The sequence below is a fragment of the Misgurnus anguillicaudatus genome, chromosome 6, assembly GCF_027580225.2.
Source record: "Misgurnus anguillicaudatus chromosome 6, ASM2758022v2, whole genome shotgun sequence".
Taxonomy (NCBI): Eukaryota; Metazoa; Chordata; class Actinopteri; order Cypriniformes; family Cobitidae; genus Misgurnus; species Misgurnus anguillicaudatus.
Window position 1 is genome coordinate 16,731,325 of NC_073342.2, and position 26,454 is coordinate 16,757,778.

At 38.3% G+C, this 26,454-nt stretch overlaps 1 protein-coding gene across 1 annotated transcript in view; it reads left to right on the forward strand.

The window, feature by feature from the left end:
• shank2b (SH3 and multiple ankyrin repeat domains 2b) overlaps positions 1 to 26,454 on the forward strand; it is a 151,285-nt gene that overhangs the window by 11,569 nt on the left and 113,262 nt on the right. The window contains exons 2-4 of the mRNA XM_055191696.2: positions 14,784 to 14,977; positions 19,130 to 19,333; positions 23,553 to 23,624. Of these exons, the coding sequence (XP_055047671.2) occupies positions 14,792 to 14,977; positions 19,130 to 19,333; positions 23,553 to 23,624 (462 nt within the window). The 5' untranslated portion in view covers positions 14,784 to 14,791. The remainder of the gene's footprint in view (positions 1 to 14,783; positions 14,978 to 19,129; positions 19,334 to 23,552; positions 23,625 to 26,454) is intronic.

A 26,454-nucleotide genomic window follows, 5' to 3' on the forward strand; every position in this document is an offset into this window, starting at 1 on the left:
TGTCTAGGGGCTTCACAGAGAGAGAGAGAGAGAGAGAGAGAGAGAGAGAGAGAGAGAGAGAGAGAGAGAGAGAGCGCGTGCACAAGAGAGGCACCACCGAGCGCTCCGTTTTAAATGAAAATAAAAATGTAAATGTTGCGACCATTGTTGATTTTGTGGCGCACACAAACAAATAAATGTATGGATAACACTGCCAGGAGCAGAAGCCGCCATTACGTGAGATTAATGTAAACAGCGTGACGCGTCGCGTTGTCGACGTAATCGATGACGTCGACGCGTCGTTGCAGCACTATTGAGCACGAAGGGGAGGGGTGGGAGACGACTGATCACCGTGAGTGAAACCCAAGCGCTAGCGCACAGATGGGAGGGGTGCGGTTGACATTCATTTTCGGTTTACATTTTCGGCTGGATTTTTTATTTCGGCCCGAAACCGATAATGCAATTTTCGGTGACCGAAATTTCCGGTGACCGAAATTTCGGTGCATCCCTACTTTCATACTCTTTTTAATACTGCATACACATTTCCTGTATTTTCTGGTTATATTCTAATAAAGAGAAATAATAATTAGATAAGAGAAATAATTATATATGATCAGTATACGAATGCAAAACAACAAATCTAATGGTAGCATGGTGACCTAATGCTGCGTTTACACCAGCCGCGTTAGAGGCGTCAAGCGTAAGTGATTTCAATGTTAAGTCAATGTGAAGACGCGTTGACGCGCGTCTTGAGGTGTCACGGCGCAAATGAGGCGTTTGTCACGGCGCGGAAGATGCAATTTCGCCTCACTTACACGTCTAGTTTGCTCGATTGGCACGAATTGAGCGTCTCGTCTTGCGCGATATGCGTGAATGGTGCTTTTTGTGCTGACGCCCGAGTTGAAAAATTTTAACTTTGGCGGATATTTGTGCCGCGTTAACCAATCAGGAGCCTGCTTGCTGCTGTGGCGGCAGCCCCGCCCGGAGTCACTCATTCAACATGAAGGAACGCTTGATATTGTCAATAAGCAGTCACCCGGAGCTATACGACACAAGTTCTTATTTCTATACAGGAATAAAAAGGACCTCCCTTGAAAGAGTGTCAGTGAGGACATTGGGCAACCTTGTAAGTTGTAAATACACATTTCACTTTTGAGTCACGTGACATTTATCGACCCGCGCTTTTAATTTCCCCCTATAGTAAGGTGACCAAATACAAACCGGTAACTCTCTCGATAAATGCACAATCAACATCAGCCATCTTGCAAACAGACAACCGCATAGCAATTGCCCCTCCCACAAGAAGCGTATTTTGCCTCTGATGCGCATCAAATGCTTGCTTCGCTCTAGACGCGCGAATGCATTCAAACTGTTCAAGAGTAGGGATGGGCAATATAAACTATATGCAATATAAATGATAGAAAATTGGCATACAATAGAGATTTTAAATCTATTGCACTATCGCGATAATGCGTGTTAATGACACAATCTACCCGCGAACTTTAGAGCCACGAGCTGCAGCCGAATAAACATGGATGAATGCGTCAGCGAAACAGAGGAACTCGTGAAAAATACCGATGCAACATCTATTTTTTGGATTTAAGCCATAAGTTACATAAGTTAACTGTGGCTCCATGCGCGAAATTGGCATTATGGTCTAGTAATTGTGAAACATGCAGTATATATATATAAGCAGTATAGTCCCCACAAGCATTTAAAGTGTTTAGTGTTATAAAAATAATTAACTGTTTTTTAGCAGATAGATCTTGTCGGCTTTATCATTTTAAAAGTAGATCACCACACAAAAAAATCTGGACACCCCTGCTGTAGAGTGTGAAAAGCAAAAGTTCCAGCTAAGAGAGGTAACAAGACTAATCTGGCCATAACGGTTTACTTTTGCTTACTTTTTTTAGCAGTTTGGCTTTTGTAAGGGTCTATATAACCTGTTCTGAAACGAGTCTATTGAAATTATAATATCGCAATACATATCGCTATCGCAAGAGGCTGCAATGTATAACGCAATATGGATTTTAGGCCATATCGCCCATCCCTATTCAAGAGGCAAACTAGGCGTGTTAGACGCGATTTTGATGCCTCAAACGCGTTTGGTGTAAACGCAGCATTAGACTTTTGAACAGTACTCTAAAAGCAGATCGCAGACTGAAACGTACAAATGAGACATGCGATATAACTCAAGTTGGTAACAGCACATATTACTATAACTCTTTTCTTATAATGTATTTACAGTTTGAAATTTACAAAATATCTTTATGGGACATGATCTTTGCTTAATATCCTAATGATTTTCATTTTTGGCATAAAAAATCTATAATTTTGACCCATACAATGTATTATTGGCTTTTACTACAAATACCTGTGCGACTTATGACAGGTTTTGTGGTCCAGGGTCACATATACGTACAAATACACAAGCAAACATACAAGTACAGGTCTATGTATATTCTTTATTCAAATAAAGGTTCAGGTCTGATAGAGCTGTCAGTCCCTGATACGCAAACAGCAAGTTTACTTGCCCTCAGGCTGGCTTTTTGTAAGACAGCAAGCAACCTACTGTAGTGTTTACTGCTGTACTTCTGGTGTGAAATTATTGCACTGACTATGCAAACGTCGTTTCCATATTACTAACTAACAACCCTTCATACTGTTTTTGAGATAATCTTTTTAATAAATGTCTCCCGGGAAATATTTTCTTCTGCAGTTGTCTGTACGATGTTTGGATGAGTTTGATTCTCTGCCGGATCATTCACATCATCGTTGATGGGTGCAGAATCGGTGAAGAAAATGAAATGTTATCGCACACGTTGAAAGACAAAATAACTCTTACAAATTATGACAGTTTTTAGCAAATCTGCCGTTTCCGAAAAGCTTAATGCATCTACGCTTCCATTAATGGAGACAATACCAATGTGTTTAGTAGTAGTTGTCGTGGCAACGGTGTTCAAAATTAATTTTTTCACATTATTAAATACTCGGCTTATTGAAAAAACACAGAGATGTGTGGTTACTGACTGTAGAAGTTAATAAGAAATATGCAAATCAGATTAAACTGTTATATAAAAAGTATAACATTTACATTTATGCATTTGGCACACACTTTAATTCAAAGCAATTTACAGTCCATTTAAAGTATACGTTTATTACTAAATGTATTCCCTGGGAATCGAACATACAACCTTTGCTTTGTTTATGCATATACCAAGTGAGCTACAGAAACACCTGCTAATATAAAAAAATACATAATTTATCCAAACAGTACATTTTCCTGACGAAGTGCTTTGTGCCAGTGGAAAGTCCCACCTCTGTGTCTCTGAACCGATGATAAAATACTGTATGAAAATCTAATGCATGGGTTCATCATAAATTAATGTATCTTTCCAGAAAATGTGAGACGGGTATATAAGCCAGACTATACATACAGTTTATTGGCTATATATATGTAAGCAATAAGGTACGAGAGGCTGTGCTGTATCGGCTGAGGGGCGTTGTTAGCCACGTTGCGAAGCGGAGTCAATGCAACCCATTTTAGCTGTCACGACTCACAACCCCTTTTTAGAGCACTAACTTGTAGTAGTTAATTGCTTTTAAAAAAACAGTTACAACACAATACAAACATTAAAGCCAAAAAAATATGTATCAATCAATGCAACTTTCATGAAGTAAAATCACTACAAGCCTTCCTCCCGCCGGAAAAAATAGTCCCTGACCGACTGTGAACAGCAACAGAATGTTTTACATATGTTTACGTTGTTAAAGCCTGAAGTATAGTCAGTTTTTACGTGTATGTGAACGTATGCGCACAGTCGACGCACAGCCTTGCAAAGCAAAGTTTATTTGTCTCGTACGTGTACACAAACGTTTGACGCATGCACACTGTGACGAAATGCAATGCATTTCCTTGGCTACATACTACATTCTCCTGCGCGACCTTTGCGCAAAAAGTATTCGCACTTACAAAAGTCGTACAGTGCGTGCATACTATTCTGATGCCGAAATTCGCATCACATGCACTATATGCATATCCTCACATATGCGTAAAAACATGACTATACTTCTAGCTTAAAGGGCCACACAGAACCAAAATCGAAAATTATTGGTATTGCAGTGTGTCATGTAGCTGTCCATCAATGTAAACAATGTGCAAAGTAGTTGAACCAAAAAGTGCACGATTAATAAAGTTATTGGCTTGTAAAGTAGGGAGTCGACTCTGAATCACTGAAACGAGTCGTCATATGGATTGAATCTCCTGCCTGACTTTATCCACATAATACGAACACTTTGCATAATAATCTCCGCCTACAGCCTTGCCTGTGAGAAACGAAAACTATGACCTCCCCACACCAAGTTAGTGTGTAAACATCATATAACGCTGTGTTTTCAGTTTGTGTTGTTTTCACTACCAAAGGATGAATCTGTGGTTAAAATTATTTTTAATGGAGGGATATACTAAACATTTGGCTGTGAAGAATCAGTGGTTAAAATTACTTTTTCACGGAGGGATTTACTAGAAGTTTGGCTGTGAAGAATCAGTGGTGAAAATTACTTTTTCATTGAGGGATTTATTAAACGTTTGTCAATGAAAGATGGTTCAGTACCCACTTTATTTGGAACAACATGCGTCTCCTAACCACAACCTGTAAGTATGATTATAGCTACATACATGCTTAAATGAGTGTAAAAACTTTAATGTCTGTCATCGTTTTTATAACTTGGACTAATGATGAATGATGTGTATTGATGTCAGTGTTTAAAATATACACTGTCAAAAATAAAGGTACAAAGCTGTCACTGGGGCAGTACCCTTTAAAAAAGGTCCTAATATGTACCATTTAGGTACAAATATGTACCTTTAAAGGTACATTTTGGCAGTTCAAAGTACTAATATGCACTCTTTGGGTACAAAGGTGTACCTTTTTGAAAGGGTACTGTCCCAGTGACAACTTTTGTACCTTTATTTCTGAGAGTGTACTGTCAGGGAGTCACGTTAGCAAGCAGCTAATGCATGTGCACTTAGTGTATACATTTTTGCTATGGTCCGGTTAGCTTACATACTTGCTTAAATGAGTGTAAAATGTTAGTTTCCGTCGTCGTTTTTATTGCCTGGATTAATAATGAATGATGTCGATGTTTAAACTTTTAATATACTGTCATACCATCACGTTAGCAAGCGGCTAACACATGCTGCACTTACGGTTCTGCTATAACCTGGTTAGCTGACATAAATGCTTAAATGAGTATAAAATGTTAGTTTCTATCGTTGTTTTTATTGCTTGGATTAATGATGAATGATGTGTATTGATGTCGATAATGTCTTCGCAGTAAATCATGTTAGCACTAGGTCAATACTGCCCTACAAAGGCAAAAGGCAGTAACTTCGTTTTTGGTCGAAAATTAGTTATTTATATTTTTAGGACATTCAAGTCCTCCTTTACTTTGTTGTTTTTTGAGAAAATAAAAATCAAGAAGAAAATAACTGACAACTAAAGTCACTAAAAAGTCTAAACTTTAAAGTCATTTTTCTCAGTTCTACACTCTAGCGAGTTAAGGTCTTTTGCCTTTGTAGGGAAGAATACATGTTGCGCTATTGTTAGTCTGTGCCACTGGTCTGTGGTCTGTGTGGAGACTGTGTCAGTTGACCAATCAGAGCAGAGCAGGCTACTGAAAGGTGGGGTTTAGGCAGACTGAGTCGTTGAACGGCTTCACACGAATCGTTTGGGGATCTCTGAAAAATGGGGTATTTAAATTTATATTTTGAGAAAAATACAGTGTTTTTTGACCTTGCATGCATTTAAACCTGTTTTCCAGGACTTATAAGCAATGATAGGATGCTTAAAATTTGCATCTTACTGGCTCTTTAAGGGTAATGCGCAGTGATACACAGAATCGTTGGGTACAGCGGTCATACCTGTGTTTTATCATAAATAAACCACAGTTATTGACCAATCAGAATCAAGATCTGGAACTAACTGTCTTTTAAGTACATACATTAATGACACATGGCTCCAAAACTTTTATATACTAAATCATGGCTGCAAAACAAGTAAAGTACCAGTATCTTTACATCACAAATCATTGTTAATTAGTCCTGTCTATAACACGTGCAAGGCTGTTATGCAATAATGTTGTTTTGTGCTGCATACAACAAGCAAATAATGTCTAATTAATTCCCCAGGATAAAGAATGCACCGCATAATTTAAAAACCCGGAGCTGGATAATATTTTTGTTTTATAGGAAACCATATATCACCCACCATACACTGACATACAGTAACTGTAAAAGGACTTCAGTAGGTGTCCGTGTATGTTTATCTGCCAACAGTAGAGTTATGTGGTAAATCTACTGGCAGCTTTTTAGCGTTAAAGTGCATGTGGGTGCAATTTCCTTTCCACGCTTTAAGATTTTAATTGGTGGTACCCTTCAAGCGAAAGTCGACAAATGCCTTCTGCCTCTTGAATTCTGTCTCGGTGGCTGGTGATTGTAAAGGTCGGAGAGAAAACCTACACTGACAGGCCTGATGAATGATGGAGCCGTCTGAGCGAGGCACTGGGGAGAGACTAACACTGCTGGTTTTCTCCAGTGCGTTATTGCAAATGACATTTAGGGTTCCAGTTTGGCTTTGGCTGAATTTAAAGCATACAATGATGAGTGTACTTATATACATACATACACGAAGACATTTACATGATGAGAAGTGTAATGCTGCGTTCACACCAGCCGTGGTAGAGGTGTCAAGCGCGAGTGATTTCAATGTTAAGTCAATGTAAAGACGCGTTGACTAACGTCTGGAGGTCTCGCGGCGCGAATGAGGCGCTTAGCGCAGCGCGGTAGACGCGATTCCGCCTCATTGAAAAATGCGCAGCGTTAACCAATCAGGAGCTTGCTCAACAGTGACGTGATTACAGGAAGCGAGCGGAGTTGCAGAAGCCCCTCCCATGAAGCAAATTTCTGCGTGAATGTCTCAATGACTAGAATTTCACGCGCGAATGAAGCGAGTAAACTCAAAATGTTCAAGCGGCAAACTAGACCCGAATTTGACGCCTTAAACGCGGCTGGTGTGAACCCACAGTAACCATTGTGACTCTGTGATGCAGGTCTGTTTGTCCAACCACTGGCAGAATGGCTCGTATTCGAAACAGGCGGTCAATATTTTTACAATTTCGTTGTTTAATGTATTGCATTTCCATTCCTTTGCAATTTCATATGGGTTTTTAGTTTGATGGTTTTTAATTTAAGAGTAAATTATGATCTTTGACAGTGTCAGGGTGGGACAGGGAAATGACTTATGGGGAGCATTTAAATTTTTGAGGAGGCTCACATTCGTCACTTTATCGTAATTAATACCAGACTGCAAGTTAGTAGATGAATTCTAATATCTAAGAAGCAGCTGTAACTGTAATTTCTGTTGCAGAGAATAATCATTCAAGTAATATGAATGACAGACTTTTATTTGCTCAGATCAAGAACCGCTTATCTAAAACCCAATAATAAGTTACAGAGGGAATCCATGGTGATTTACTTGACAAATTAACATCATGACTAAGCTTTATGCCAGTTGTGATGCTTTTGAAGGAGAAGAAATTATATAGGCCTACATAGTTTTACAGTATAATGGATAAACATTACATTAAACATTACATTTCCTGAGAACACAAATACACTTAGAGCATTTAAAGCTTGAATGCACTTTTGGATAAAAGCGTCTGCCAAATGCATAAATAAGTTGCTATGATTTATTTTTTTGTGGAGTGCTTGTTGTAAAATAACATGACCTGTTTACTTTAGTTCTGTATTTTCTCTATTTTATGTGTCTTTCTGTCACTGTTTGATATCGCTTGCTTTATTCTCTCATACACCCAGCCATTTTATTTGACTTTCAAACAAATCTTGTGGGCGCTAACCTAAAACACTCAAAACATTGGTTTGTTTTGGAATTTTTGGTTTGATGTATATCAAAATCTACAATGTTAATATTAAATGTGGGTGATCTATTCATTTGCCTTATATTGGGATTAAACTCAATTGCTAATTGCTATTTTGCATTTTCGTTATGTAAGTGTCAGTTTAGGAAGACCCAAACGATTCGGGCCCCCTTGGAGGGGGGGATTTACCGAAGGTCACGGTGATCCAATAGGCTTTGAACTCAAATAAACATGCATAAAATGTTCCAGTTATAATTTTATTAAAACATATTTTTTATATTAACATTTATACAGGGTTTTCACGGGTCCTTGAAATCCTTGAATCTGGGGTTAAAAATTCAAGGCCCTGGGAAGTTTTTGAAAATATACATACATAGATACAGATCATTGAAACTGCTTAAATCTATTTTATGCAAGAAGTTTTCTGGAAAAAATCCATATTATTCCCTGTGTAGTGTAGGATAATATCATAAAATTCTTTTAACTTTTTTAAGCACACGTGCTAAACTGTTCGCTTTAAATGCTTATATCTTCTGTATGCGAATGTACCAAAATTCTTTTTTGCATAGTTGTGTTTGACACATGAAAACGTCTCGGTTACATTTGTAACTGTTGTTCCCTGAGAAGGGAACAAGACGCTGCGTCTCCCTTGCCATACTTCCTGCGTCCCTGTAACGTCGTCTTTGGCAATATTTCAGATAGCGATATACTTCCTGGTTCCCGCGTCACCCTGTCTTTGTCATTAAGCTTCGTCATTGGTTGAATTTGATATACACATTCAGACACACTTACCCCTGGAGACGTCCCCAAAATGTCACCGCAGTGACGCAGCACCAGTTCCCTCGAAAGGAAACTGTAACAATGTATCTGAAAAGGTAACACGATGTAACCTTGCTCTCACTTGAAATGTGTCCCCACATTTAGTCCTTAAATTTGAGGGTATTGGACCTGGAAAGGTCCTTGTTACTTGAAGTTAACTAAGGTGCGGAAACCCTGTTTATAACACGAGGCTGTTGATTGCTTTATTCTGATTGGTTGAGAATTTTTCAATAAACGCACACCTGACCTGTCAAATGTCTTAAAATAACCACCAGAGCAAAATCTTAAAGAGCACCTATTTCATTGCTAAAAAACAATGTTATGTTGTGCATTTGGAATAATACAATGTATTCGCGTGGTTTATGGTTAAAAAACACATTATTTTCCACATATCGTACATTTTTGTAGCTCCAGATTTCACTTTCTTCCTGAAACGCGCGGATTTGAAAAGCTCAGTGTCCCTGATTGGCCAGCTAATCTGTACATTGTGATTGGCCTGAATACCTCTGACGTCAGCCGGAAATGTGACGCCCCTTACCATGTTTAAAGGATGCAGTCACAATGCAATGCTAACAGGAGTAAACTTACAGGCTGTGAGTCCAAGCGGAAGGAATTATGATAATGTCGGTCTTGTCTACATCACCAATCCCAGGAAGTAAACTGTTGCCTACAATCCGTGTGTTTGTTGTAGTCCAAGAAAAATTAGATTTACGTTGGAGACGATAATTGGGGTCATCGTTTACTTTGGGTTTTGCACCTTTTGCATATCGTTAGCATGTACTAATACACTTACACACCAAAGAAAATGTAAAATCGTGAATCGGACCATTGGTGCTCTTTAACAATGTCTGTGGTAAACATGGTATAAGTGGAATAATTGACTCCGGTCCTTTGAATTATTTAAAAATAATGCACAATTTAACAGCCTGTCATCAATTCCTTACATAAAATAATTATTTCAATTTTACTCGTTTTATCTCAACGTACTTGTCAACGTAAGAGCAAAGTTAATTGCAAAAGGTAGATGTAGAGGGTTGGGGGTGGCTTAGATTGTCATATATGTACTTCGGGTGGGCGCCACAGGGAACAAGGTTGGGAACCACTGTGTTATACAGTCTGACATTTCAATGTACTGCTGTGCACAACATCATCCAGAGACAAAATACAAACATGCTCAGTCTTGTCATATCGGGACTGTTAAATACATTCAGTGAACCTCGTCACATCACAAAAGGTCACAGAGGACATTTTGTATTTGGAGAAGAGGCACAAAAGATGCAGTAACAGAAAAACATTAATCGTAATATTAAAAACTCTTAAAGTTAACATTTAACCAAAATTGACTCTTATAAATTTCCAAATACACGTGGCTAAGTTGACTGTGAAGGATTCAGTAGTGCAAGTTATTTAAATGTCTTGGTCATATTTCATCAAATTGCTTTGCTCCGCCTCAGAATTTTTTTTTATAACACGTAGACCGTTTAATGTTAACCAAATGGTAAATAGCTGTGGCTCAATTGGGTTTGATTTCAGGAAAAACACACAAATTATTAAATGTACGGTATAGCTTACAGGGCTCCAGACTGCCACCAAAAGGGAGCATTTTGCCACCAAGATTTTACATCCAGTTGCACATGTGCGACCAGTAAATTGTACCTTTTTTTGTTATGTGACACTGAATTAGAAAACAGCACATTGTACTTTCTGCATCTATCATTAAATTATTTATTAGTAATAAAGTGGAAATTAGTAGAAATGTGAATATTTGGATAGCATGTTGATTTACAGTGTGTGCCCCTAAATTTTCTGGTTGCGCCCCTAAAATTTTCAGTTGGGGGCCACTGTGCTCCTAGTGAAAAAAGTTAGTCTGGAGCCCTGGCTTAAATGCGCCGGAAGTCGCTTTGGATAAATGTGTCTGCAAACAGCGTAAATGGAAAAGCTATTTAGTAATTTAGCAATTGTGGTTAGTTATAAACAACCAGTGGAATGTGAGTAAGAGACATTGAGTTAGAAATGTTTATTCTTTATGGTTTATGTGATATGCAAGTTTCACTATTAGGTGTTACTTTTACTTTGTTATAATAGTTAACGTTTTTTGTGTTGTGTTTGAAGAATGACACTTTCTTGTTTCTTTTGTCAGCATTAGTTTAGGTTTCTTTCTTTTTGATGCTTATTCAGTGCTCTCAACCGTGAACGAACTCTTGGCTTTTATGTTTAATGTACAGTCTGAAATGAAAGGGAGTCAATGGTGCACAATTTGCCTTGACCTTTATGCTGTTTTTTTTAACATTGTGTCATTTTAACAGTCTGACAAGCATCAGTTGAACAAATGCACAATATTCGCTGGACTAAAGCACATTAGGAATCTTCTTGTCAAGAGCTGTTTCACTATATAGGGTTACTGAGTTGCCTTCGTGGGTTTTTGGATGATTTCAAGTTTGATTTCAGTCTGTCAGAGATAAATAAATTAAAAAAGAATCATTTTGGGTGGGGGTCTAAAGCTATTATGAATTCTGACTTATTAACACTGACTTACCTGTCACCTGTTTATTACACGGAATGCCTGAGTTTACTTAAATATTTTGGATGTATTGTTTTTATCGAATCATGACAAACTATATATCGTTGGAAAGGTCTTAGCCTCTAGAATACAGATATCATCAGTGTTTATAAAATAAATTATGCAGGGAGAGTAAGCGCTTCATTTATGATAAGAGTGTGCCTCAAAATATTGATAATCCTGCTAAATGTCACTGTTTGCCAGCGGGACGCCTATGTTTACTTCAGTGTTTTGCATGTGAATTTTCATCTAATCATGACAAACTATATATCATTGGAAAACTCTAAAAGTGTAGTTTTCATTTGGCATCAACATTTTCAGAAAAGTATGACGTACTGAGAGTCAGTTTCTAAAGTGTCATAGGCCCACAGGTGGGTCCAATTTGTTATTACATATTTAAAACACTAATACCCTGTTCTAAACCTAAAAATCTTGACAAACTATATATCACTGGAAAGCTCTAAGAGTGTATTTTTCATATATCATCACCATTTTGCGGATAAAATGACGTTGTGAGAGCCAGTTTCTAAAATGTCATAGGCCCACATATTTAAAACACTAATACCCTGTTCTAAACTATATATCACTGAAAGCTCTCAGAATGTAATTTTCCTATTTCAAGGTGGGTGTGCCTCATAAGCCTTGAAAAGTGAAGCCTCTGGCTTTTTGATCGCCCCCTGGTGGCTGGCTGCAGTACAAGCCATAAACCCCGCCCTCTCCATTCAAACGAATGGGGCTCTAAATAAAAAAAAATATTTACACTTTCATGGTCCTTTCAAGTAGTTGTTATCACGCTGATATATGTTCAAGTGTTCATTATTGTGGTAAGTTTCATTTTAGCTTGTAATTTAATGCTATAGAAACGGGGCGTGTTGTTATGATTGGCGTGGTTGAATTGGTCGCGTGAGCATTTGGGCGGAAGTTTGATTCTGGGGCTCCGCCTCTGGCTCCACGGACGATTCCTTCTGCGCATGCCTTGGCCCCAAACTGACGTTTTTACATTTTTGGCTTCAATTCATTACAATGGTGGGAGGCGACGTAGAGTCGTCCATCTTTTTTTACAGTCTATGTTTCAAGGTCATCTGATAATAGAAATGATGTAGTGACAGTTTTTTTGTTCCATGACCCTGCCCCCCCATAGGAATGCATATTAATTTTATATATTCATAACACTATATTCTATTATACATTTTCAAAAATGTTGATAAAATTTGTATCATTGAAAGATCTAAGAATGTAGTTTTGATATTTCAAAAACTTTTGGCAGTAGTAATAATGTAGTGAGAGTAATTTATTAATTTGTGACAAGAGTATGCCGCAAACCAATGACACCTAGTGGCATTTGTTGGTAAAACCACAAAAAAAGTGACACAAACCTTATTTCTTGTGATTTTACTTGAAATTTGAACTACTTGAGACTTGTGGCTTTATGTTTACAGTATTTCTGTTGTGAAACATTTACATTTTTATAATTTTATTTATAAAATTAATATGTTATGGCATTTTTTATTAAAATAAATTAAAACTGCAATAAAAAAATTTCTGTTCCAGACACGTCAGTGAAAAACCTTAAATTTTCTTTTTTTAAAACAAGACCAAGATTAGGCTTCTAGACCAAAAAATGCCAGAATTATATTAATTTGAAGATGCACATTTACTTTTCATCCCCACTCTCAAAAAGGGCGTGACAGTTAAGAGATTTAGAATTGGATTCCTCATGTTAAACCTAGGCAAAGTGTCAAAAAAGCAGTTGGACGTGTGACTGAGTATTTCTGTGCCAAATGCACTTTGCCAGGGTTTATACAAGTTTTTTTCGAACATGATTTATACAAACTTGCTTTATTTCTTTTATGGCCAATTTCAGTGCAGGAAGTACAGTGGAAGTCCTTATTTGGGCACTTCACCTGGAATAGCGCACACACACCAACCAAGAGCTGACATGAAATTTATGTCACCAAGGAAGTGTGTTCAGCTTCCCAAAGAACCCAGCATTATGAAAAAAATGGATATAGTTTGTTTATCTGGGGTAGCAGCAGAGTTTTGCATGTGTGTTTGTTTAAAGCTGGATTTTGTTGAAATGGGGCGTTCCCAACCGGGATAATGAGTCTCATGGTGCATTCACATCTGCCGCGCTATAGGTGGCAAAAACACGCTATTTGCGCGTACTTGGACACTTGAACATTTGAGGAAAAATTGAACACTAGATTTTCTCGCGTGAAATTCTAGTCATTCGAGACATTGACACGGAAATTCGCATCAAAGGAGGGGCTTCTGCGACTCCGCTTGCTTCCTGTAATCACATCACTACTACAGCAAGGTCCTGATTGTTTAACGAAGCTTTGAAATCCGCCGAAGTTTTCAACTTGCGCGTTTCTCGCGGCAATGCTCAATTAAATTCCTTCAGCGCGGAACCCACCATTCGCGCTGCGCCTAACGCGTCACAGGATGCCTAATCGCGTCTTTGCATTGACTTAACATGTAAATCACTCGCGCTTGCCGCCTCTACCGCGTCTGGTGTGAACCCTGCATCAGGCGGTAAGTAAAACTGCATTAAATGTCTGTGTTTTGTTTAGGGATGCACCGATATGGAAATTTTGGCTGATACCGATAACCGATACCTCTTTATATTTGGGGGCCGATAACCGATATATATAGGCCGATAAATATTCATATTATTTTCACAATGAAAAACTCCCAGACCGCGGACATCTTGTCTTTGCGCTAGACTAGCATACTCTTCTTAAGCCCGCAACACGTGTCATCTTCGTGCTATGTCACAGAAAGCACCAATCAAAACTCCACATGGCCAGCAATGAGCAAGTGAAGTGGTTCAACAAACCAAAATAATCCATCATTTATCGGCTTTCATTTATCGGCCTAATTTTGCTATCAGACCGATAACCGATAATATTAAAAATAAGCAGTTATCGGCCGATAACGATATGTTGGCCGATATATCGTGCATCCCTAGTTTTGTTGGCAATCGTTGTAGCGAATCATAAGTTATCCAGAGATAGTGTGTGTGGTACGCCTCCAGGTGCAATGCTTTTTTTGGAAAGTTGCTTTACAGCTGATCTGTGTTTTATAAATCTGATAAAAAGACTCTTCGGAGATATGAAGGATGTAATAATACTCTAGGTACTTAAGATTTTTCATGAGATTATCAGAAACGCTGTGTGTTATGTGACCTTTAAATGAGAATCATACCATTTTAAAGGTTTTTTATTACACAGCGCTTTGGAATACTTGATTCTGATTGGTCAGTTGTGACATTTTGAGGTTTGTTATTCCCTGTGTTATAACACAGCCTCATCCGGGTACTGTGAGTCATCTTGACAGGTGCAAACTAATGCAAACAAATTCAGTATAAATATGCATAATTAATATTACATTTTATTTACAAATGATTAAACCAAATTCATGGTTGACTTGTCTTTGCATTATATATGTTATTTCATTTCAAGTGATGTTCAGTGTTTCTTTACAGTGTTGATCATGCCACGAAGCCCCATGTCCAGCGAGGAGGAAATGGCTCAGAGTTTCTCTGACTCGGCCAGTTCAGAATCAGACAGCTCCAGAGATGAACCTCCCAGGCTGGATCGACCTACCAGCGGCCGACTAGACAACAGCCTGAGAGACACACTACTGATCTGTGTGGTCATCCCTGACCTGCAGCAGTCTGTACGTTTACACACATATACACACATACTGTACACGTATACACAAGCAGTGCTGTTTAGTTTAGCCCCAGGCTGGGTCATGTGGATTTCTCTAAATTATGTTATTATAGTAAATTGCTTCCTTTTGCAGCTTTTCTTAAAAGCTGTTTGGGTTTTGGTGGATTATAAAAATGAAACTTATGTAATTGGGCCAGAGCACCAACTGCGTTTGACCTATTTTAAGCATAAAATGATATTGTCATGCTTCACAGACAAGTTCACAGACGTTTTATCATCAATGTGATGGGGAGTCTTTTTCTTAAAATAGACTTATTCCAAGTTTATTCAATTTATTTTTCTTTTTTGTCAAAATGGGGTAGTGCAACATAAACTGCTATTCCTTTAGCGATAGATTGCCCAAAAATTGTATTTCTGTCATAGTTTATTTTCAAGTTGCTACGAACCTTTATACATTTCTTTGTTTTACTGAACACAAAGGAAGATATCTGTAATCAAGCAGAAGCACAATTGACTTCCATAGGGAAAAATAATACTATGGAATTCAATGGTGCTCAAAAAATGTTTGGTTGCACACATTGCTCAAAATATTTTTTCTTTGTGTTCATCAGAACTTGAGGGTTACTAAATGATGACAGAATTTTTCTTTTTGGTTGAAACATCCCTTTAAATTGTCTTAAAAACCAATTTTGGTTCCCAAAAAAAAAAAAACTTTCAGTCAAAGGTTCATAAAATAGCAATTTCTTTCTTACCTTTTTATAGTCTGAAGAAGTTTTTTCAACTACAAAGAAGATTTTGTGACAGAAAGGGTCTGTGGATGTTTAGGAACCTTTGGGGTGGTTTCCCAGGCAGGGTTTATCCTAATCCCAGACTAAAATGCATGTTTGAGCTGCTTTAATTTATAAAACCTTTAATTTAAATTATATTGGTGACATTGTTTTTTCTTAAGATGCATATCTGTAGTGTTTTTGGTAAGTTATGTTTGAAAAAATTCTTAAATGACCTAATATAAATAAGGTTTAGTCCTGGATTAATCTAAACCCTGTCCGGGAAACTATGGAGCGGTTTCCCGGACAGGGATTAGACTAGTACTAGACTAAAATAAATGTAAGAGCTGTCCAAACTGAAAACATATTGCACTGACATATCTTAAAATACATCAGTGCCCTTTGTTTTGCCTCAAAATGCACACAAGTAATGTTTTTAGCAAGGCATGTTTGTTAAATATAATTATATTTCCAAATTAAACTAAGGCCTAGTCCTGGCTTAAGCTAATCCCTGTCCGGGAAACCACCCCTTTATGTTTAAGAGTGTAGCCTTAAAGGTGCAGTGTGTAATTTTTAGAAGGATCTTTTGACCGAAATGCAAAATAATATACAAAACTATATTATCAGGGTTGTATAATGACCTTTCATAATGAACCATTATGTGTTTATTACCTTAGAATGAGACGTTTTTATCTACATACACGAGAGTCCCCTTACATGAAAGTCGCCATTTTGTGCCGCCATGTTTCTACAGAAACCCTTAATGGACAATTATTTTTTACTAAGTTGTCTTTGATGACATGTTTGTCCGGTGGTGGCTACCGTAGCTTCTCTATGTGATTAAAAAAAGAAGGGGTAAGCAGTGGACTGAGCCATTGGTTGCAATTCACCACTAGATGGCGCTAAAATTTACACACTGCACCTTTAAAGGGGTAGTTCCCTCAAAAATTAAAATGACCCTCAAGCCATACTCAATGTTAAAGATGATCTTTTTTCAGACAAACACAATCAGAGTTATATTTGAAAATGCCCTGGATGTTCCAAGCTTTATATGTGAAAGTGCAGAGAGCAAAACAAAACAGCAGTCTGAAAATAGAAATCTGAAATAGGGAATTCAAAAGAAAATGTAAGGGGTAAGAAGATTTCGATATTAGACAACACGATATTGAGTTTTTGCCTGCGCTTCCGCATTTATCATTCATTCATCACTACGCCCTCATCATACTTTCATGAGCATTAAAGGATTAGTCAATTTTCTTTGAAAAAATCCAGATAATGTGCTCACCACCATGTCATCCAAAGTGTTGATGTTGTTCAGTCAAGAAGAAATTATGTTTTTTGAGAAAAACATTCCCGGATTTTTTCATTTTAATGGACTTTAATGGACCCCAACACTTAACAGTTTTAATGCAGTTTAAAATTGCAGTTTCAAAGGACTCTAAACGATACCAAACTAGGCATAAGGGTCTTATCTAGCGAAATGATTGTCATTTTTGGCAAGATAAATAAAAAATATGCACTTTTAAACCACAACTTCTCGTCTATCTCCGGTCCTGTGACGCGCCAGCGCGACCTCACGTAATTGCGTAATGCCATGGAAAGGTCACGCGTTACGTATATGAAACGCACATTTTAAACAATAAACTTACACAAAGTTAATTAATTAGTATCATTCGACATACAACAACGTCGGAACAGTCCTCTTTCTCCACACTTGTAAACACTTGGGCGTAGTTTCACATACGTCATCTGTGACCTCTTAACGTGATGACGTATTACGTGAGGTCGCGCTGGAGCGTCACAGGACTGGAGAAAGACGAGAAGTTGTGACTTAAAAGTGCATATTTAAATTTTTCTTGGCAAAAATGACAATCGTTTCGCTAGATAAGACCCTTATGTTCATCTGACAGTAAGTTTCGTTTTATCAGGTATGTGCGTGTACCATATTTTTCCACTGGCAGCACGACTGACCCCTCGTTCAGACAGCCAGCGACGTTATCCCTGTGTGTCGCCCGTCTCTTTCAATGAGGGGTGTTTAAATCTGGTTGTCATAAACAAATGAGTACCATCTACTCCAGTAACTGACGAGAGAAGGATGACGTGAACTCCACTACTTCTCATTGGTAGTCGCTCCCGAAATTCGCTCAACATTTGCATTAAACTTTTCTTAACTTTCTCGCGTCACTGGACACGCCCATGCGGTCGCCAACGGTCACTTTCGCTCATGTCGCCGGAAGTTGCCAGGTTTCCATTGAAATTAAGGAGATTGCGTCGCTCTGCTACTGCTGGTCGCTGGCTGTCTGAATGGGGCGTAACATGGCAGGGCATCTCTGGGTTCAAGGTCAGATATTATATTTCATAAAAGTCTAGTCTAAAAGTGGCATAGCATTTTTTTGTGCTTTAAAAAAAGTAAAAATTAAGAATTGAACCGTGGCCTTAGAATCAAAAATGTAATCTAATCGTGGATTTGGAGCATCGTGACACCCCTAATGAGCATACGTCGGTACCAGAAGCTGGTTATTTTAGTTTGTAAAGTTTAAATCTTGAAATTCTTCTTACAAAATCGCATCGATTGCTTTCAGAAGGCCTTTACTGTATTAACCCCGTGAAGCTGTGTGGATTGCTTCAAATCAGAAGCACCATTTACCACCACTATAAAGCTTGGAACAATAAATAAATAATGAATGCAGAATCGCAGGCAAAAACCCCAATATTCTTCTAATATCGAAATCCTCTTACATTTTCTTTGGAATCCCTATTTCAGATTTCTATTTTTCGGCTGCTGTTTTGTTTTGCTTTCTAAGCTTTCGCGTTCATCACTATGCCACTAAGTCTCGTACTCTTTAAACCAGAAGCACCATTTACTACCATAAAGCTTGGAACATCCAGGACATTTTCTAAAATAACTCTGATTGTATTTTTCCAAAGAAAGATAATAATATACATCAATGGGTTAAGGGTGAGTAAATCATTGGGTCATTTTCATTTTTGTGTGAAAGTCCAAATTCAATGAAACATTGCAGCATTTAATGGCAATTTTTTATACCACAATGGACCCTGTAGTAGACAATGTTGCAAATAATGCCGTGTTTAATTAAAAATGCATGTGAAAAACGTAATTATCACTATTTTTGGTCACAATCTTTGACTAACATTGTAAGTTGATCGCAGGGGGAAAATAAACCTTTTATTTATATGTTTTGGCTTATGAAATTGTTATCATTTTCATTTTAGTCTGTGCCATTTAATGACCTTTGTTTTCATGATTTATTCTGTTGGGTTTGTTAATTTCTACATTTATAGCACACAATTGTTTTCCCTAGTTAATCTGTTCACCTGCTATAGTTTGATAGAGACTCTCTCTCTCTCTCTCTCTCTCTCTCTCTCAGAAATCCATGCGGTTCAGTTCTGATGCCACAGTATGGGTTGCTAAGCAGCAGATCCTGTGTACACTTACACAGAGTCTGAAGGATGTGCTGAACTATGGGCTGTTTCAGCCTGCGGTGGATGGGAGAGAGAGTGGTTTCCTGGAGGAAGAAAGACCTCTTAGAGATTATCCACTGCCCACCAATAAGGGTGTTTCTACCCTTGAGGTAATGTGTCGCCCAAGCTTGTAAAAAGAGATCGTTTTCTTTACACAACTGTAGTTCTTTTAAAGAAATAGTTTGCCCAAAAATAAAAAATGTATTTATATAGCTGTGCTATTCACTGATACACAGTAGCTCTCAAATCTATCATGCGCCTATATCATGATATGACAAAATGGGTTGGGCAGTGCTGTAAGACCTTTTGTAAGATATGCTTTCTTTTACTCAAGCTTCTTAAGTTCTCTGCGTGAAAGACTGATGCCAGGCTGCTGTAAACACATCTTTTTACTTCTTTATTCGGTCCTCAGAGTCTGATGTAATCGCGCCACTATCAACACCATCAGACTACAATGAAACAAACATTTCTATTTTATTGTTCATTTTAGCAATAGATTACATCAATGTTAAAGGAATATTCCCTTTTCTCAAAAGAAAAATCCAGACAATTCACTCACCACCATGTCATCCAAAATGTTGGTGTCTTTCTTTGTTCAGTCGAGGGGAAATTGTGTTTTTTGAGGAAACCATTGCAGGATTTTTCTCATTTTGATGGACTTTAATGGAGCCCAGCATTTGGTGCTTGACTCAACACTTGGCGGTTTTTTTTCAGCGGAGTTTCAAATGACTATAAACGATACCAAACGAGGCATAAGGGTCTTATCTAGCGAAACGATTGTCATTTTTGACAAGCAAAATAAAAAATATGCTCTTTTAGACCACAGCTTTTCGTCTAGGTCCGGTCCAGCGTAACCTAACGTAAATGCGTAGTGACGTAGGGAGGTCATGTGTTACATATATAAAACGCACATTTGCGGATCATTGTAAACAAAAAACTGACACAAAGACATTAATTAGTATCAGTTGACATACAACAACGTAGGAACGGTCCTCTTTCAACACATTTGTAAACACTGGGGAGGAGTTTCGCGTTCGTCCTCTGTGACCTCTTGACGTTTTGCGTGGGGTCACGCTGGCGCATCACGACCGGATCTAGACAAGAAGTTGTGGTTTAAAAGTGCATATTTTTTATTTTTCTTGTCAAAAATGACAATCGTTTCGCTAGATAAGACCCTTATGCCTCGTTTGGGATCGTTTATTTTGTGTTGAGTTAAGTATTAAATGTTGGGCTCTATTAAAGTCCATTAAAATGAGAAAAATCCTGCAATGTTTTCCTCAAAAAACATAATTTCTTCTCGACTGATCAAAGAAAGACATCAACATTTTGGATGACATGGTGGTGAGTAAATTATCTGGATTTTTCTTTTAAGAAAATGGAATATTTCTTTAATATAATGGGTAACACTTTACTTAAAGAGATGTGCATAAGACTGACATGACACCTTATAATGATGACATGACACGTGTCATGAACATGAAGGAGATTCGCTCAATTACGGTATGTTATTTTTGATGCAAAGATGACATCGTTTGAGATGTCTTTGTTATGTTAACTTGACATAAACCAATACATCATAACTTGTCATGACAACTTGACATTACAGTACCAAGACAACATAACTGGTCATGACAAATTGACATTACCAAGACAACATAACCTGTCATAAATCTGTCATAAACATGACATAGCAGATTCATTAACTTAAGAAACGACCTAGCTTTATGGGTTTACATTGCATTAAACTGTCATGTGATTGGTTTGGCTGTCATGAGGCCATTATAATTGTGTCATGAATATTTTTCTGACCACTTTTTACCAGTGATACAAATTGAATTTGTCATTAAAATGTCATTAAAGGGGACTTTTTCCATGTTTAAATGATATAATTGGGTCCCCCGTGCTTTTATCAACCTAGAAAATGTGAAATAGATCAACCCAGTAACTTAGTTTTGGTTAACCATTCTCTGCAAGCACATGAAAAAACAGGTAATTGAAATTTGGCTCCCCTTGTGATGTCAGAAGGGGATAATACCGCCCCTTAGTCTGCACTATCCAACCACGGCACTGCAATTAAGTTCAGAGATTAACTTATTTGCATGTTAAAGGACACACCCAAAAACTACACATTCTAATGACAGGTTAAATTTGTACCGCTGTAGTTGAGGTCAAGAAAAATATTCATGACACAATTATAATGGCCTTGACATATAATGGTTTATGTGAAGTTAACATAAAAAAGACATCTTAAGCAATGTCATCTTTTCATTAAAAATGACATAATTGAGCGAATGACACTTATTGACAGTTGTCATAACATGCATAAAAGCTCCTTTATGTTCATGCCACGTGTCATGTCAGTCTTCTACACACCCCTTCAAGTAAAGTGTTACCATATAATGTTATTTGCGTAGGTTCTCTCTAACACACACTATGCAGTCACAAGGGCGGTACCCTTTCAAAAAGTAAATTTCTGTACCTGAATGGTGCATATTTGTCACGATGATCCGTGTCATGTTTTGTGTCTGATCTATTTGTCGTCATCTGGACATTGTTAATCTTCACCTGATTCAGTCCACCTGTGTGTCATTAGTCTTTGTGTATTTATACCCGTGTTTGTGTATCACTCATCGCCGGATCATTGTCGTTTCTACCATGTCTGTTCCAGTTAACATTTATCTGTTCCTGTGTTTTACGTACCTGCCATGTTTTGATTCTCCTGTTTTATTTCTGGTTTTTTTATTAAATGTTATTTATTCACACAAACTCTGCACTTGCGTCCTCACTTCCTCACTCCTCCATCCCAGTCATGACAGAATGATCCGGCCAGTAAAGGACGCAGCGAGTTTGCGGAGGGGAGCTCCCCCAAGTTTTTTTCGAGGGGTAGTAATGGACGTCGGGATGCGCTGTCCGCCGTGTCCCGATACTTACTGGAGTCAGCGGATAGCGAACGTTCGGGTCTCCAGGCTCGGCTCAAGTTAGCGGCAGCTACGCTCGATTCATTCCCCGGGGTGGTTGTCGCAACACATGAGCCGGGTCCTGGGAGGTTCGAGTCTGTGGTCGAGGTTCCTCTGACGGTCGAATCTTCGGGGTCGATTCTTGGGATGACCCCCGTCGTGCTCGATGCGGTTCTGTGATCGGCCACGGCCATGCCCGATTTATTCCCCGGGATGGTCGCTGGGATCTACGAGGCCGTTTCCCCCGAGACGGGTGGAGTTTATTCCTGGGCCAATTGAGTCCTTGTCGGTTCCCGTGAAGGATGAGTCGTCTGAGTCGGTTCCCTTATGGGTCGAATCTTCTGAGTCGACTCCCAGGATGGTCGAATCTTCTGAGGCGGTTCCTGTGTCGGTTGAACTTTCGTAGTCGGTTCCCGTGATGGTTGAACTTTTTGAAGCAGTTCCCGCGATGGTTGAACTTTCGAAGTCGGTTCCCATTATGGACTACGCACCAGAGACTGTTCGAGTATTGGCTGGGCTGTTGATGTCAGGTTTCGTCCTGTCTCCAGTTTGGTCCAACCCTACCCTCCGTCCCTCCCCCTGAGTAGCCCTCCCAGACTTTGTTTTGTTTTGATTGGTGTCTGGAAGCCACCTTTTAAGGGGGGGTAATTACACGGTGATGCGTGTCATGTTTTGTGTCTGGTCTATTTGTCGTCATCTGGACATTGTTAATCTTCACCTGATTCATTCCACCTGTGTGTCATTAGTTTTTGTATATTTATACATGTGAAATTATAGTCAGCGAGACATTCATGCGGAAATTCGCGTCATGGGAGGGGCTTCTGCCCTTGCTTCCTGTAATCAAGTCACTGCTAAAGTAAGCCCTGATTGGTTAACATGCCGCGTTTTTTTCGCCAAAGTTCAAATTTTTCAACTCACGCGTTTCCCGCGGCAACTATTAATTTGCGCCATTCGCTCCTCATTCGCGCCGCAAGACCTCCACACGCGCGTCAACGCGTCTTCACATTGACATAACATTGAAATCACTTGCGCTTGACGCCTCTACCACGGCTGGTGTGAACACAGCATTAAAGGCTACTGTCCCAGTGACAGCTTTTGTACCTTTTTACTGACAGTGTGGTTCCATGCAGCGCTATCATTATATGGTATAACTGTATTATTACCATAATAATGTTTAATGGTGTTATCATGGTACCCTAAAGTGCTTCAAACAATGCCATGGTACTACTAGCATTGTACTTATTTCTTATTAACTTACTATTTAAAGTGTATTGATCTTGTATTAGCCAAAACATTATTATATTACAATATGGAATACAACAGTGATTGATAAATTCATCCAATATAATCCATATCTTGACTTATTTTCCAGTTTCGTTATAAGAGCAGAGTGTACCAGCAGCCGAACGTCAATGAAAAACAGATCGAGAAACTCCACACGCAGGTAAGAATTATGAAACTTATTTTGTACTTTAGCTACGACATATGTAAATTAGCCTACTATGCATATTTATTAAAAATGTGTCTATTTTTTGACACCCAGCTGGTTGTTAACTTGTCTTCCGTTATGATAATCGACTCTTTTACATGCATATCAAATGAAAGCTGTTTGCTTAATTGCGAGCGAGAGATGATGTCCTGGGACACGATGGTTGAAACAAGAAAAGAAACATTAACAATCTTTCTTTTTTGCACTCTCAAGAAACGAATATCTAACACGCAAACATTTTTTTAGGCTGTCCTGATAAATAATGCAGAGACTGGCACATTTGCATATGTTTTGGACCTCTAGCAGAACTTCTGGGCTGAGATGGTCATAGATGTTGACGTTTTAGCTCCTCGACTGTCGTGATGTTTTCGTACATCTCTAGTGGACGTCCTGTGACCCCTCCCCCTAAGCACAACCCCCCACCCCCCCAGAGCAACCCCGAAGCTCTAAACCCATTTTTAATTGCCACCTTCCTCCAGCACTGTATGTCCTATGCTGAGCTCTGTGTCTTTGCGTTTATTGCTCAACCTATTTATCTTCCGTCCTTGCGCTGCTTCCCTCAGCATTTACAAAATCTCTCTCTCATTGCTTTGAGCTTTCACGCTCCCTTAATAAGTTATTATATTAGCTTCGTAAGTCACCTGGGGTTGCGAAGGGTGACGTAAGAACAGCCCTTGCGCATACGCGCTTGTTTCGTAATTCATCGAATAGATTTTGATGCATTATGAATGCATGTTGGGGTGTCACATACTGTAGTAGTGTTTTCACATGGTGGAACGCTTTGAGGGGTTTGCATTTTTAAACAATCTCACTACACTGTACAAAACAAAAACATGCAGTGGTTTACATAAGTAGCTATTTTTTACTTGATCTAACCTAAAAATTACTTTGGTTCGTGTAACCAGAATGATCTCATGGAAATTCTTACATATTAGGGGTCAACGCAAAGAATTTGCCAAATATATTTTAGTGACTAAGGGTGAAGCACTGGCCGATCGGGCAAGTGACAAAACTGTTTACTGGCCAGAACATCTCTCACGCTGGCCCCGGGCCACTGGGCAGTCCTTAATGTTGAGCTCTGCATATTTTATGAGTTGGCCTATTCGTATGAATTTGTACAAAGTAAATCATACAAGAACAACAAAGAAACCCCACCCCAACATCATAGGGCGATGTATGAATGTGGACGTACAAATTAATACGAATTAGCCACCTCGTATAGCCATGAAATTGTGTAAAAAAATTACACTGCAAAAAAATGACTTTCTTACTTAACATTTTTGTCTTGTTTTCAGTACAAATATCTAAAAATTTATTTTTTGATGAGCAAAATGACCTAAGAAAATAGGTCTTTTAGACCAGTGGTTTTCAAACTGGGGGCCGCGAGATGGTTCCAGGGGGGCCCCAGTTTTATGAAATACATTAATTTATAGTGAATTCTGTGTAATTAAACCTAAACAAAATAAGGCTACTAACCAAAAGCACAATTTTTTTGTATAATTTAATGTTTTTTTATTAAAATGTTGAGTTTTAGAACAGTTTTTTGTCACAAATTTTCTTTGCGGGGCCGTGAAGGAATGCACCGTAAACAAGGGGGTCCGCATGCTGAAAAAGTTTGGGAACCAGTGTTTTAGACAAAAAAAAAACAACATAAAATTTAAAGCTGTAGTCTACGATGTTGAAAATCGGTCATGTCGCAGGCGGGGACGGGGTGCGATGGGGTGGAGACGCGAGCGCAAGGTGGAGTTTCAAGTGGAGCGGGGATTGGATGAGAGCAGTCGACCAATGTAAGCTGTCCGGCCGGACAGCTTACATTAGTCAACTTCCCTGCCGCTGTACACCCAATAGAGTGAATGGATTTTTTTTCATTCTTTTTTCTTTTCATATTGTTAGGATTTTACTGTAGAACCATAACCAGCATCTAAACGAGGTTATTAACAATGAACAATCTTTGAAATCGTAGACCATAGCTTTAAGTGAATTTGTGTTCAACATTGTTAGTTAACATTAGTTATTGTATTATCTAACATGAACAAACCATGAGCAATACAATTGTTACAATATTTATTAATCTTTGTTCATGTTAGTTAATAGAAATAAAGCTTTTAATTGTTTGTTCATGTTAGTTCACAGTGCATTAACTAACGTTAACAAGATTTTAATAAAGTATTAGTAATTGTTGAAATTAACATTAACAAAGATTAATAAATGCTGTATAAGTGCAGTTTATTATTAGTTCATGTTAACTAATAAACCTCATTGTAAAGTGTTACCATTTTTTTCTTAAACACTTAAATCGAGAAAACCTCAAGTAAAAATGTCTTACCCATTGGCAGATTTTTTAAGCACAAATTCACTGAAATTGTATATTTTTTGGTGTATTTTATTTGCAACCTGATCTCACGAATTTCCGTGTTGTAGTCACAGAATATTTTGCTCATTTATCCGTGTCATTGTCACAGATCTCCGCATTTTTCCATGTCCATACCACATACTTTCTTTTCCGTGTCAGTTTCATGTATTGGTTACTCAATTTTTTTTCCCTTTTTTCTTACCATTTTCACGTGGGTTTGGGGTTAGAACTACTTTCTGTAACATAAAATTACATCCAAACCCAACTCTAACCCCAACATCAGGCGACAATTGTTTAAAAATCCGGAAAAAATATTATAAACCAATAGTTGAAGTGACATCCTAACCCAAACCCCAAATCTAACCCCAAACCCACACGAAAATGGCTTAAAAATAGGAAAAAACAATTGAGTAACCAATACATGAAACTGAC